At 33.2% G+C, this 16,556-nt stretch overlaps 1 protein-coding gene across 1 annotated transcript in view; it reads right to left on the bottom strand.

The window, feature by feature from the left end:
* Galnt13 (polypeptide N-acetylgalactosaminyltransferase 13) overlaps nt 1–16,556 on the bottom strand; it is a 540,229-nt gene that overhangs the window by 470,989 nt on the left and 52,684 nt on the right. Inside the window, 1 exon segment of the mRNA XM_047546171.1 lies at nt 11,580–11,825. Within this exon segment, the coding sequence (XP_047402127.1) occupies nt 11,580–11,721 (142 nt within the window). The 5' untranslated portion in view covers nt 11,722–11,825.

Raw genomic sequence — 16,556 nt, 5'->3', positions numbered from 1 at the left:
GACAGTCTACCACTGAGCTACATCTCCAGTTCTTCTGAAAATTTTAAGACAGAGTATTGCCCAGGTTGGTCTCAAACTTGTAATCCTGTCTCAACCTCCTGAGTCACAGGTATGTACAACCCCGCATCTGGCCAAAATGGAGCATTTTAATAAATACCTAAAGTTGATTTAAAAACAGCATTCCTTAATTATTCCCTACATTGTATTTATATGAAGTTTTACTTATCGACTACCTGTGAGACCTGTTCTACAATCACATTACTCTCAGTAATTTGGTGAATTTTTCACTCTCAGTAAACTGGGTGAATTTTTCACTTTATGGCTTTCCAATATTAATGATTACATTCATTTTCCATCATCTCCATTTTTTCTATCACTTTTTATAGAAGAATCAAATATATCACCTGCCTATATCTTCTTCAAAGTTCAGTGTAACTTTCTTAAGTATTTGTTCTGTCTTCTATGTATTGATTCATTCCATGTATCCCACGTGATATTCCACCTGGGCTTGCTTCACCGGCAGTGCCATTACAATGTTAATATTCTGTGATCTTTCCTAAGTCTCTATATCACAGAGATAGCATATACAATGAGGAAAAAGGACAGTCCTTGGCTAAAATTTTGCCAGTTTGGGATGTAAACCAAATTATGTGGGTCAATAAATATTTTAGAATATCCAAAGTTTGGGCCATGTCTATAAACTAAATTTTTAAAGTCTTTTTAGGGACAATAATTGAGTTATTTCAAGCTTTTTTAATAATAAACATAAACTCAATGATCATGGAAATACTCAGAGAGTGACAAGCTGATCATACATTCTTTCCTTCATTCTTCATTCAATTAAAAATTAATTGAACAGCCACTTTGAGCCAACCACTGGCATAAGTGATGTAGACGGAAGTGAACAAAACTGATAAAACTAACTTGACCAGCTGTCTCTACTACAGTTTAGCCCTTTTATGAGATCGATTTCCAGGGGGCAGAGGTAAGATTTGTCCTCTCCAACTTTATTGGTAGGCTATCTGGAAGATAGTTTCATCCCATTCACTCTATTTAGTCAACTCCAGTCTTCACAGAATTGAAAAATATCTTGCCTTCAAAAGACAGATAGTGTGTTATTGATTTTTTATTTTCATTTCATGTCTTCTCCCTTCTTCAGCTAGTACAAGCATTGATATGCTGACATTTCTTTCATATACTTCTGAATTCTTTTCTCCCCTGCTACACAAAAAAACAGGAATACATTTTTTCTACCCCCAGTTCTGATACAAAACAATGCTTATGAGTTTTAGCAACTTATTTAACATTCAACAAAGTTTTTGAGTTTTTTAATGTTTGTTGAGATATAATTCATATACAAAAATTCATATATATAATGTATGTACTTCTATAAATTTGGACTTGAGTACTTACTTTCTAAAATGCCATCTAAATTCAATTTTACAAAAAGAAAATCTTTCTTGTTCCTATTAATTAATTTGCAAAGTGAACAATTTAAACAACTACATATTCCACTTAGTTACTAAATTGAGTAGTTTTAATTAATGAATAAAACTGGTGGTTATGTCTTTATTTAAATAAAAGATAAAAATGCCTTAGTGCTCATCTTGCATATGTAATTGTAGTCTCCTAAATTTCAGCTGATGATCAATAAAACTTCATTTTCCAGAAACCTTCAATAACTCGTTCCTAGAAAACAAGTTAAAATTACTTCCCTAGCACTCAAAGTCCTTTGAAATCTTTTTCCTATCAACCTTAAGTCTAGAAATTCCTTTTGTGTCTGATTCTGCTACAATCAACAGATTTTCTGTACTTTATATCCTCATCTTCAGGAAAGACAACACTCTTCCCCTGATACTTTATTTTCTCCTATTTTCCTCTTGTTTGCAATTTTCACATGTCCACATATCTTCTATATATCAAGACCTTTTAATTCTCACACTAGTTTATTTGTTATCTGTCACAGCAGTCATTGCTTTCAACTTTGTGAAGTAGTTATGTACACACCCTGTCTCCATTAAACTGTGAGATTCTTCAAGACAGATGTTATACTTGATTAAACTCTGTACATTACATAGTACATAACCAGCATTTTACTGAATTAGTGGATAAAATGTTGGCATTAATTATTCCTATTAACCTTTAAAAATAACACTATCTCACTATTGTTTTTAATCTCCAACTATCCTTTCTAAGATTTCAGAGGCTTGCCTCAAAGGTCACTGCTGAGGAAAATTATAACCTAAATTAATCACTATTCTGCAGTGAGTCAATAAATGCAAAACTGCAAAAGTCTGAAATAAGTCTAGGAGAACCTAGCACAGATACTTTTTCTTATAATAGATTGAACAAGGCACTTTTTAACCTAAAGTCAGTGGCCATCTCCTTCAATGTCCTCCAGAAACATTGATCTGTATGAATATTTTACAAATAGTGTACAAACATGATTACTTGGTTCTTTAGAAGGAGTTCAGGTATATCTAAGTCAGGGAGACAGCATAGTCTTATAGTTCAAAGTCTGGGCTAAAAATTTTGACAAACCAGGCTGTAAAATCTTTTTTTCTTCTTAACTACTTCTAGAATTAATTACATTTTCTGTCTCGGTTTCTCATGTATAAAATTGGTATACGAACAGTACTTACCTTCAATATTGCTTTCAAAATTAATTGAAATAATGCATACACAGTGTGTTGGACAGTATATCTAATGCTCTTTCATGACTGTATTTATTTTTATTCACGACATTGATGTGACTGTGAGGACCAGAATGAATTGTGGACAAGAGTATGAGAAACCAAAGCAAATATCAGAGGTCAAAATTCGACCAAGTCTATTAATTTTTCTTTCTTTTCTTTTGAAAATTGGCTCTTTCTAGTTATACATGACAATAGAATTCATTCTGACATGAATATAAAAGCATGGAATACAATTTGTTCTAATTCAGTACTCCCCCTTTCTGCCCCTTCCTTCTACCCCATTTCTTTCCATCTACTCTACTAATCTACTATTTACTTATAGTTTTTTATAAAAATTAGTGTCTTCTGTTACACACATGATGGTAAGATTCACTGTGGTATATTCATGTCTGTACATAGGACAGTAGGTCAGATGCATTCCACTGACTTTCCCTGTCTCATCCCTCCTCCCTTGCCTTCATTTCCCTTTTTCTGCTCCACTGATCTCTCTTCTCTTCTTTTTTAATTCTCTCCTACCTTATTTTGAATAAGTTCCCCCAAATCAGAGAAAATGTTTGACCTTTGACTTTTAGGGACTGGCTTTTTCACTTAGCATGACAGTCTCCAGTTTCATTCAATACCTGCAAATGACAAAAAGTCATTTTTCTTTATGGCTAAGTAACATTCCTTTGTTTATATATATACCACATTGTCTTTATCCATTCACCTACTGAAGAGCACCTAGGTTGGTTCCATAGCTTGACTTTTGTGAATTGTACTAGTATAAATATTGATGAGGCTGTGTCACTGTAGTATGCTGATTTTAAATCCTTTGGCTATATACTAAGGAGTGAGTTAACTGGGTCATAATAGTTGGGACATATGGTGGTTCAACTCTTAGTATTTTTGAGGAATCTCCATACTGCTTTCTAGAGTGGTTGCACCAATTTGTAGTCCCACAAACAATGTATGAGTGTAACTTTTCCCAAGTCCTGGCCAACATTTATTGTTACTTGTGTTGCTGGTAATTGCCATTCTGATGGGAGTAATGTGAAATCCCAGTGTAGTTTTAATTTGCATTTCACTAATTGCTAGAGATGTTGAATATTTTTCTCAAATATTTGTCAACCATTTATATTTCTTCTTTTGAAAAGTGTCTGTTTAGTTCTTTTGATCATTGGTTGGTTAGATTATTATTTTTAGGTTTTGGTGTTAAGTTTTTCTGAGTTCTTTGTATATCCCGGATATTAATGCTGTGTCTAAGGTGCAGGTGGCAAATATTTTCTCCCATTCTGTTGACTCTCTTCCTGCTCTTGACTGTTTCCTTTGCAGCACAGAAGCTTTTAAATTTGATGCTGTCCCACTTACTGATTTTTTTTGTTTTGTTTTATTTCTTATGCTTTAGGAAGTCAGTTCCTAAGCCAACATAATAGAGAGTTGGGTCTACATTTTCTTCTCGTTTATGCAGGGTTTCTTTTCTAATTCCTAGGTCTTTGGTCCACTTTGAGTTGGGTTTGTGTAGGGTAAGAGATAGGGATTAAATTTCATTCTACTACATGTGGATTTCCACTTTCCCCAGCACCATTTGTTGAAAAGGCTATCTTTTCTCCAATGTATGTTTTTGGTGCCTTTGTCTAGTGTGAGATAATTTGATATGTGGGTTTGACTCTGGGTTTCCTATGCTATTCTGTCAGTCCTGATGACTGTTTTGGTACCAGCAACCATGTTGTTTTTATTACCAAAGCCATGTAGTATAATTTAACATCTGGTATTGTGATGGTTCCTGTTTCACTTTTGCTTTGGATATTCTGGATCTCTTATTTTTCAAAATGAATTTCCTAATTGATTTTTCTATTTCTGTGAAGAATGTCATTAGAATTTTGATGGAAATTGCATTGAATTTGCATAGTGGTGGGGTTATTTTGATAATATTAATTCTACCTATCAAAGAACATGGAAGATTTTTCCATCTTCTAAGGTCTTCCTCAATTTCTTTCTTTAGTGTCCTGTAATTTTCATTTTAGAGTTCATTTATGTCTTTTGTTAGAATGGGATTATTTTCCTAATTTCTTCTTAAGTGGGATCATCATTGGAATATAGAAATGCAATTAATTTATGGGTGTTGATCTTGTATCCTGCTAATTTGCTGAGTTCACTTGTAAGCTCTAGAAATCTTATGGTGGAGTCTTCTAACTATAGGAATGTGTCATCAGCACACAGAGATAATTTGAGCTTTTCAAAATTTTCTGGGAAATACATGCGCTTATCTATGTTGACCATGTCCATACACCCCACTTTTTGTAAGACTATAAATACCATTGCCCATCACCCTAATATTAGAGGTCATCATAATACATGGGGTATTTCCAGTATAATCCATTTGACAATCCATTTTAATGTATCAGACTCTTCTACCCATCCATAAAGATTAAGCCATATATTTTTTAAAACAGAGAAAATTCATTCTTAGTTTAGTACTTTAATTCTCTAGTCATTGGTTTTTCCTCACACACAAGAATTCTCTCTTTCAAGCACCAAAGATTAGTCGAACAAAGTCAATGACACTAGCTATCTAATAAATTAATCCATGACTGAGGAGATCATTTAGAAAGCAGCAGAAGAGGGATCCAAGAGAGTGAGACAGTTTATTTCCCTCAATTTATAAGAAGAAACCAGCTACTCTGCCTTGCAGACACAAGAGAGATATGGAGATACCAAACTGAGATCATGGGTTGGCAAAACCACCATTTTTATGTTCCCCAGTGCAGAGCCTGCAGTGGGGAGGTGTGAAGGACACAAGTGGAGAAGGATAATTTTGAGAACCTAAAAATGCCAGATAAGATGATGACTGTTTTATAGAGGTCTGCAAGCAGAATGATCCCTACTAAATAACTTCCTGACCAAGGTTTAAACATCCACTGGACAGCTTGAGAGGGTCCAGGTGAGAATAAAGAAAAGCACTCAATTAGAGTTTTCAGAATATGTATGCCCATGGTGGTACCTAGTGAAAGCATGAAACTTAAACTCCAATGCAAACTAGCATTTACTGATGGCAGAATCCTTTATTGAACCTAAAAGAGTATAATAATCAAAAACTATTCTGTTGGTTAATAAAATTCTGGCAGGCCCCCTTAGCCTCACACAACTTCAATTTCTGTATCACTGCTGTCCTCTGTGATGCTGTAAAGGCCCTCTGGGGTTTCTAGGAAGATCTCTTCCCCCTAAATCACTTCTATACCACCATTTCCTATCTCAGACTACACATTATCTTTGAACTACCGAAAGGTAGAAAATAACATAGCTTGCACTGCTACATTTCCTGGAATTCATAAATGCTAGAAACAGCATTCAATTAGGAACCAGTAACATATTTAAACTATTGATTCATATTTGTTTCATGTTACAGGGAAACTTGAGGTCCATAGACACTAATTCACTTGCCTGAGGATACAGGACATTAGCGAGGGAATTGGGACTAAAATCCACACTGGCACAGTGCTCATGCAAACCTGCCCCATGACTTCAAATTTCCCTAGAGCTTTTACAGGTATACTACAGCATATTTGGTTTTTTAAATCCTCTCAAATATCTACTCTAACTCTTCCAATCTGGTTATAAGCACCACTTAGTCTTCCATATAAACAGGAGTGGGAAAATCTGTTAGTGCATTGTAGTTCTAAGTGGCAGGATGACATGAAAGAATTAATATGCTCCCCTAATAAGTATTTATGTTATCAAAAGCAGTCCTTTATAAAATAGAAAAAGACAAGACATAGATCTGCATGTGTCTGCATCTAATGTTTGAACAGGTCTACACACTCTCATAAACTCCTGAAATCATCTCTTTTTACAGCATTACTCAGTTATTGATGTGTAAAATGACAATGCTGACTCTGTAACAAAGATTCAATTATGTTCCACATACTCCATTTTAAAAAGAAGATAAAAATATAAACTACTTTAGAAAAATGATGATAAAATTGTTTTTTTTTTTTTTTTTGAGTTTATCAAGTTGAATAATGTAGCCAACTTCTGACTGAACAATTTCATTTCTTTACCTAACAGGTGTCTCAAATTCAACACGTCCTTCTCAAAGCATCTCCTGAGCCCTCCCTCTGGAAACTGGATCCGAAAAACCCAAGACTTGTCTTTGGTACCTCCGTCTATAATATATACCAGATCCAGTCAAGCACCCAGATTTTAATTTTTGCCTATTTCTCTCAGACCTCATTCCTACTGGTCTGTTGTAAATAGGCATCACTTCCAACACAGGATGCATGAACTGCTGGACAGCATCCTACCCAGTGCCCTATAAACAGTGTCTCTTCTCCAATAAATTGTCCACGTTTCATCCACAGTGATTTTCCCATAACACAAATCTGAGTATGTCTGCCCTATTTTTTGAAGCCATTAGTGGCTTCTCACTTTTTAAATCCATTCAGTGACATTTATTTATTCATTTAGTTATTCATAAAAATAACATATCAAACCCACATCCAAAACAAATCTAGGACTCTTGTAATGGTTCATATCAGGTCAAAATGTTCACTCTGATACCATCCCTTTCTTTCCCCACAGTCATGACAGGCAACATTCTAAATCCTATATTCATGATTAGCCTCACTTGCTTTTTATAAAGTCTTATATCTATATACACTCTTGCAATGTATGTTCTTAAATTTTAGTTACTTTTTGCTTTCCAAGTAGTAAATGTATACATAATCATTGTGGGGGATAACTGTTATCATTATCTTACTACTGGTCAAGATTCTTTCATATTGATGAAAAATCATTCATTTTGATTAGTATATAATAATTCCCTGTATTGATACGCCAATGTCTAGCCTTCAGTATGTTATTTACAAGTTTTATTCTTATGAGGAACAGCACTATGAACATACTTGTGTAAGAAATATTCTTGGACATATGACTATGACTTCTGAGTCCTTTATGAATGTTCATGTTTGATAGTATTTCAGAAATACTATCAAATTGTTATCTGAAGTTATCCCATAAGTGTAGACATGCATCAACTCTAATAATTAGTGTTATCAACCGTTTTAATTGTTGTTAGCTGAATGGATGTAAGTGCATGTCATTGTAGCCTTGATCTGTTTTTCCCTGTTTATAATGTATATTAATTATCTCCTCATAAGTTTAATTGCCATGTATGTTTGCTTTTCTAAAATGTCTACCCAATTATATTGCTTATATTTTTCTATTGGGTTATTTGGGGTTTTCTACCTTTATTTTTATGTGTGTATGTGTTGGAGAGATACTGGGGATTGAACCCAGGAAAGCACACCACCACTAAGTTACACACTCCCAGTCCTTTTATATATATGTATAATTTTAAGACAGGGTCTCCCTAAGTTGCAGAGATTGGCCTCAAATTTGTGATTCTTCTGCCTCATTCTCTTGAGTCACTGGGATTATATGTATGCACCATAGTGTCCAGGTATTTGGGTTTTTCTTATTAATAATAAGAATATATACATATACATATATTATTTATATATACTTGTTAAGAGCTTGTTAGCTGTGTGTTCCTAGAATATCTTTAACAATAACAATGAGTGACTTTTTTTTATGCCAATGTTCCTGTGTTTAAGAATTTTCCTTATTTCAAGATCATATAGATGCCTAATTTTTTTTTTCTATTCAAGTTAAATTTTTGTTTTTGGCATTTAAATTTGTAGTACATTCAAAGTTTATATTGGTTGGGGACAAGAATGAGGCATCTTTTACCACACAGATTACCATTTCATTCTCAGTTCCATTTACTGAACAGCCCCTCTTTCCCATTGATCTGTAGTGCTTCCTGTCATATAATGCATGTTTCAGAAGTGTGCATCTATGTCTAAGGACTAAATCTATTCCCTTGGACAATTTCTCTCTCCTCCTGCTTTGTGTCAATACTACAGTCTTAATTACTCTAAATTTTAGGAGTTGTTATTTAAATAGCCACATTTTAACTCTGTAATTTTCTCCTTTAAAATTATTCTGATAGAAGATACTGCTGAAATCTTTATTAATCTAATTTAAAATTTTGCATTTTCTTCTTTAACTAGTTATTTCCAAGTCTTATATTGTAGACCCAAACCTTAATGCCATAGCCTCTGTGAAATTTTATCTAATCCCCTAGATTGTTTCCTTTACTTAGAGCATTCATCTTCATCCGAACACCCATTATGTCTTGTAAACATGTGTACCTTTACTTTACTGTTTTAGCTGAATTTGTATACTTAACTGAATATGTGTCAAGAATGGAAACTGCATATACATTGGTGCTAAAGTAAGATCTTATTACCTTGCTAGGTCACAGCAGTCTTAGCTGAATAAGCATGCTCCATGATGTTTCTCAGAGTGCCCCCATAGTTAATAACACATGGAGTGTATGTGTGTGTGCATGTGGAGAGAGAAATGATTACTTTGTGATTTATTATAAGCTCCATGACTAGAAGGAACCCAGTTTCCTTACATTCCAAAGAGCAATGACCTTAGTTATATACCTAGGATTCTGTACACAGTAAACACTAAATAAATAATTGATGAATAAAAAAATGAAAATATCCTAAAAGTTAATCCATAGTGTATGTTAACACTGGGTACTTAAAAATTGTATAAAATTTAAAAATATAAGTCAACTTAGAAACCACCTAATCCAAACACAGTTTTTAAGTCAAAAGTCATTTTTTAGTGGATTTAGAAGAAAAATATCAGTCAAGCACACTTTCTACGGTATCACCTGCTTGTAAATAACTTTAAATATATAGTGAAAATTCCTAAATATTCTGAAATAATAAAAAATAAAATTAAAGCCTCAAGTCTATTTAGTATTTTATAAGATAAATGATATTAACATGCCGAATTAAAGTGCAGTGGACTGAATGTTTCTGCCCAAAATTCACTTGTTAGAACTTTAGAAGATATAGCAATAGTATTAGGAGGTGTGGCCTTGGGGAGATGGTTAAGTCGTGAGGGGAAGCCCTCATGACTGGAATTGGCACCCTTACAGAAATGCCTCAAAAAGATCTCTTAACCATTTGCCAGCTGAAGTTTGTGAGAAGTCAGTCTCATATGAGAAACAGGCCCTTCCAATATACCATCAGCCAGAGCTTTGATCTTGAACTTCCCTGCATTCAAAACTGAAAAATAAGTTTCTGTTGTAAGTAAATCACCTAGCCCACAGTATGTTGATAAGACAAAAAGTCTTACAGATGAAGACAACATGGTTTAACTTTACAATTTAAATACAAGGGAAAATTATTTTTGCCTTGCATCATTAAATTTCGCATTTTGGGATTTAGAACTGAGCATTAAGGACTTGAATCAGCAAAATTGTACTTTTTTTGGTACTTGAGGAAAAGGCTGCCTTTTTTTTTTGTTTTTCATTTTTTGATTTTTGTTTTTTTGTTTTTTTGGTTTTTTTTTGCTGAATCAGGTCCTAACTTTTTTCGTGTGACTGATCTAGATGCCTCCATTCAACAAATGACAAAGTGATCATTCTAAATGGATGTGATCCACCAAAACACACTTCCATTCAGCCAAGAAGCAGCTCAACAGACTCCAGAAAATAAAGATAAAAAACCAAATGACTTATTTACTTCAGGGTTTTAACTATGAATCAGTAAATCAATCACATGTTCACTTATCAAAAACTGATAGACTCATAAAGTTCTTCTTCCTGAAAAATTGTAGAATAAAAACATAAAAATGCACAAAATCTACCTAAATTGGTCTAGACTCCATCACTTCCAATGAACTTTACTCTGAGTTCATTTTATCAAAAACTTTTGTGAGGTAAGATACATTTTGAAAAGAGAGAATACGCATAATTTAATGAGTGAGAGCATTTTTTTTTTAATCTAAAGCAAATCTAGAACATTCAAGATATTCTCTGGACAAAATTAATTTTTGAAATTGCTCTTCTATGTTTCCCTAAAATTCACATATATTCACATAATTGAATAGTAGTAATGAAATTCTGTTTGAGTTTCTTGACTAATAAATAACTTTGAAATTATCTATCATATTAGAATATACTACAATTAGTAAATAAATGCAAAATGTCACCTTGGTAACTTAGATTCATTTTCCAAAAGGTATGAAAATTTCAACTAGACTCAAAGTTTACCTTTCGTCATAGTTACACTTAAAACATTTACTAAGCAGAGAATTAATGTTTGTTCAATGAGAATAAACTAGCTTGAAGAACTCTTTATGTATTTTAGAAATATCCATTTTTGAGGAATATTACAGAAATATAACTACTTGTAGACCTTGAAGTCAACAAAAAAGGAAAGCATAGAGAAAGTTGTTTGGAATTATTTAAAAATGAATCCCTATGCCTTAACCTGAAAAATTGCCATTCAGAATTAATTGGAATCTAGTCATTGAAAATACTGAGTTAAAGTGATTTTATAATAGTCTTGAAATTATCTTTGGCTCTTAACATAGAGCCAATGTCTGATGGTCCACAGGTGAAATCTGCGCCCTTGCAGGTGTTTTATTTTAAAAATTGTTTTTTTAAAACTGTTTTGTAAATATTTAGGGGTGACATATGAAGTTCCTTAACATCCCCATCTGTCTCAGTTGCTTGGTTTTTAAAGGATTTGGGCTTCTGCGAGCCTAGATTTTAAATTCTGTCCAATCTGAAAGTTTATTTGAAAGTTCTTTTCATGCCATCACAGAACACTGGAATTTAAAATTAAACGTATCTTGGAGGTTAACTGACTCTTCCTTTTTTCCAATGGACCCCAAAGGCCTAGAAAATCAAAGTAGCTTCCACATGGTTAAGTGTACATTGCCAGTTCTGCTCTGGTAATGCAATGAGGCAAAACTACTCTTATTTTGAGGTTTCATATTTTGTTGTCACTGCTTGTTTGCCTCACAGGTACTCACCCCTCAGTGCAGGCAACAGGGACCTCTCCTTCTTGTCATCACACTTGTTACATTCACTGAAGTACAGTAGTAAGAAGACATCCACAAGGACCCACATCAGTGAAGTGGCCAGAACCACCTTGCAGTAAACAAATCTCCTCATGTCTTTACTTGATTTCTAGTTAACACAGAGATTGAAGGCAAATGCTCCTGTGATAAATCCAAGCCACAGAGGTAAACTCCAGGTTGAAGGCAGGATGCATCCCACTGCATTAGGGGAAAAAGAAAAATAGAAAGAAATAACATTATTATACAGGGTTTTTGTTTTGCATAAAGGAGATTTAACATGAAACATATGACTTATTTCATGTTCCCAAATATGTCAGCATTAATGTCCTCAAAATTAAAAGTCCAAATGAAAGTTGTTACAAAGACAGCTGGCTATGATTCTAACACTTGATACTAAATCTGTCACTACTCTGCTGGGTCTTTGATAAACTATTTGATTTCTTCAGATTGTATTGCCCTTACCTTAATCCCTATAATGACATTCTATATAACAACAGATTGTCAAATACTGCAGTTCTGAATTTACCCAATAATACTGAATACTAAATAATACTAAAAAATACAAAACACTTAAAAATGCTAAATGTACTACTACTATTTACCAATAATACTAAAATAGAAATAATTCTGGGATACAAAAAAATACAGTGGCTAAAAGCTGGTCTTTCTAGACAGGTCTGGGCACATTACTTCATAGTATTGGGAGACTTTCTAAACCTCAGCTTTCTCATCTGTAAAATGAGGATAAAAATTTGCTGTCAGGATTAAGTATGTCATGCTTCTAAAGCATCTTACAGAACAAGCAGGTGTTAATATAGAAAATGAACAAATGGTTATCAGAGTCTCAAACCAGCATCTACAAGAAATAAATCAACACTTATTTACCTTTAAAACTCCCATCTGGTCTGCATAAAAAGTATTCCCAGCAGATGTGTATTTTAGAATAGATAACATGTATTCAAATAATTTTCAGGGGGAAAAACATAGTAATATAGAATGACCTAAAATAACCAGAGAAAGAATTCTAAATGGTATAACAAAGACACATACATAATTGTTGAGAGATATGGAAAGTAAACATCAAAAACCATACATATGTTTGTTTTAAGTATAAAACATTGAGCAATAATTATCTGGTAACCAGATTCTATGGCTAGAGTAAATAAATCAGAGAAAAAAAAAATCACCTGATATCATTTCTACATTTTAAATAATATCAACTAAAGCTTAAATTTATCGATGTGAAAAAGCAACATTGATTTGACAGAGTTATTTAGAGTAATAGTATTAAATACAAAGCAATTTAAAATATTTCATAAACATTTGTCTCCAAATACAAACATGAACTATAATTTGCTGAGACAAAATTTATTTAAATGAACAGTATTTATGTGTTACTTTATGTGAACTTAAAATTCACAGATAGTGACAGTTAAAAATAAGAGTATATTTCTAATAATCATACAAAATTTACATTTATTTAAACCATATATTTACAAAAGACCAGAGATATCACATGCAAATCCAAAGAATACATAGCACAGGGTTTCATTTGTTTTTCTGGGGGAAAAAAAAGTGGCATGCTAATTATCTAGTTTGTTTCATTTCCACTTCATTTTTCTTTAAAATTTATAGCTCAATATTGAAACTCGGCCTATAATCTGATGATGAGGGAAAATCTTTATTTTCTGTGAGTATGTGCAATTTTCTAAATTTGAAAAATGAAACACTTCAAGCTATAAAATTTTCTTTCTTTAGTCATAAGATGGAGTGCATCTCTTCAATTTAGAGTACAAAAAAAAACATCCTAGGGACAAGTATATGTAACAGCAATCATTATTGAATGGACCTCCCCAGATTTAGAAAGAACTCTTTGAAACAAATGATCCTTGAAGATGTAGGCAGCACCATCCCTGAGTGTCATCAAAGAAGAGATGACCTCCTGCCCTATCTATGCCATAAAATACTGTGAGGCTTATGCAAAATAAAGAACGAGGACACTAAAAAAAAAAAAAAAAAATGAAGAATATCATTACAATGTAAAATCTATAATCACTTACTATTATCTATTAAAAGGTGTAAGATAACTCACTTCCTAATAAAAGTCTAACAGTTGAGCTTATTGAGAATTTAAACTTCAGCTGTGATTGAAAGTCAAAATCATACCTTATTGTCGCTTCAAGATTTCTTCAAATCATCCTGATTCTATAGCCTGCTATATCTACATGACATGACATTAGCACTGAGAAGTATTAACTTTACTATTTTAAGTTGCCATTGAAATTTTTTATTTATGAAAGTTTTTCCTTACATAGTTCAAGTTTTAAATTCTGAAGTACCTCTACCTTGAAAATAGGCTCAGCTTTACGATTCAAAAGAATCTTTTACCCTGGTACTTATAAAATAATAATTTCATGTGTATGTTCCAATACTCTTCATCTCATGAGAACAAAACTAAGCAGAAAGATGGCACAGGATGCATGGTAACTAACCAACATAGCACAGTTGGTGGCCCAGATTTATTTAACAGAATCAGCATCTGCATTATGTTTTTATTCCAATAAGTTCCTATTTATTTGCAAATACGATTCTGTTTCTCAAGTGGTAAGAAAATTCAAGTTCTGCAAAATCCCTGTCTTGCCAATCCAATGTGGAGCATGACCAACTTGCATAAACTATGGGCTCCACTATCTGCTACTGTGACACCTTTTCTAATTATTTCAAAAATCTTTTGAGTAAAGCACAGATATTTCCCTGTTTAAAAATATTTCTGTATGCTGAATACAGTGGTGCATACCTGTATCCCAGTGATACTAAGGCTGAGACAGAAGGGTTGCAAGTTTGAAGCCAACCTGGGAGTGTCTCAAAATATGACAAGGCTGAGGATGTAGCTTGGGAGAGCACCCCTAGGTTAAACTGCAATACCTGATATGTAACTGTATAATACATATTTTTTTCTCTAGATAGGAAAATGTCAAGAGATAAAAAACTTTCAAGTATCATCTTGCCAATCAGTTGCTTTTCCATTTTTCTCCTGCCAACTAAATAATGTTATCAGTCACATATTCCATGAGATATTATAGGATTTTTACTTTAAAATATGTAACATTCTTCCTATCTTTATTAAAATAGGGTTCAAACATAAAAATAAAATCCAGCTAAAGTTTAGAGGTTTAGGTAACTATGTTATTAAAATAAGAAAAACATCTTTGTTTTGGTTTTGGTTTGTTGTTTTTTTCAATTAGGAGGTTATTATTTCCCTGAGGAATCTAGTTTAGTTGCTATTAGACATTTTTATCTATAGTCATATATTTTCTTTAGTAGAAAATTGCATAATGGGTGCAAATTTATTCAATCTATTTTATGAGGCTATACTTGAAGTTGCCAAAGGATCCTGGAAGCTCGTGTAAGACTGCTGGTAGGGTTTCCAGAAGGTTCAGGCACCATGCAAACTTTAATGTTTTAAATAGCTATGCAGGAGCTTCTGGGAGCTGATGACCAGACAGTTTTGCAGAGTTTCTTTACACACTGATAAATCTAGCTAAGCACTAAAAAAAAAGTCCTGATATAGCTGAAAATATGATTGGTAGAAAGACTAATCTTTGCATGAATGATGATCAAAATTTAAAATAGACCTGGGGAATCTACCCACAGCCTAAACCAAAGGGTCTGCTGTAAAAGTCACACCACATTAAAAGATACAGTCAGAGACAAAAAAAGGTGACAAAGGTAATGTTCAACAAATGCTTTTTGTGAAGGGCAATGGGATAGAAGCAAAGAAATATGCCCTTCACTTGAATTTCAATTAAGATCAAATATTCATAATATTAAATTCAACATTAGGAGGCAACCTAGAATAGGCTCTAAAATACATACTTTTGTAAAATATATGTATTTGCAGAATTACAATATCATGACTTGAATTGGATTCCAAACACTCAATAAACACATGAGTTAATTCAAGTTAATGCCTTGATTTTCCTACCCATACAATGTGAACAGTGGTAACTACCTCATAAGTCTAGGATGAATGTGAATGAGTTAGTACACATAAAGCTCTTATGACAGTATCTGCCACAAAGGACTCAGTATGCATTAGTTTTATTAGTAGTAATAACAGTAATAGTGTTATCATCAGGAATATTATAAAACAGGAAAAAAGAATGACGACTCTCAACTATCCTTCTAGAAGCAGCACTTGTTCAGCTTTTTTAGGAAGTTGGAGAGCACAAGCATCATAAAGAAGAAATATTTAATAGGTGTAGTTTCTGAGGGGGTATGAGTTACAGGGTTTGAAAATACTCAAAAATCATGGAACTGTAAACTTGAGAGCTGTGCATTTTACTTTTATGTAAAGTATACCTCTATAAGATACAAATAAGATGAAATGTTTATGTAGGTACAATAAGATTCCTTGACATCCATAACTTTTGTTTAATTAAATCATATCAGATAAGAGAGATTTTTCTTAGACCTTTCTGATCTCATCTTCTGCCATTGTTCTCCATGCCATTCACTTTCGTCTCCTGGCTGTATCTTAAATGTGCCAATTACTTCCTTGCCTCAGGGCATGTGCATATGCTGTTTTCTCTGCCCAGTGACATATTCATGACTCTGTTTTATTTCCCTCAATCTTCCTTCTTACTGCACAAGTCTCATGTGACAGACAGCTTTCTGACCAATCAATCCAACACAGAACATAACTTAGTCACTCTCCATTTCCTTACCCTCTCCACTTTCTTTCTTTCTTAGCACTTGTCATCCAGAACATACTTATTTTAAAAAATAAATTTTGGTTATTATTTGTTTCCCCTATATGAAAAAGGAATCTATATGACAAAAGGATTTCACAAGTCTTGCACATGCTCTCTCTTACTCCAATATATTTAAATTTTAAAACTTAAACATTACTTGTCATGGACTCAATTT

The sequence above is a fragment of the Sciurus carolinensis genome, chromosome 3 (assembly GCF_902686445.1).
Source record: "Sciurus carolinensis chromosome 3, mSciCar1.2, whole genome shotgun sequence".
Classification (NCBI taxonomy): Eukaryota; Metazoa; Chordata; class Mammalia; order Rodentia; family Sciuridae; genus Sciurus; species Sciurus carolinensis.
This window is presented reverse-complemented; position numbering and strand designations above follow the sequence as displayed.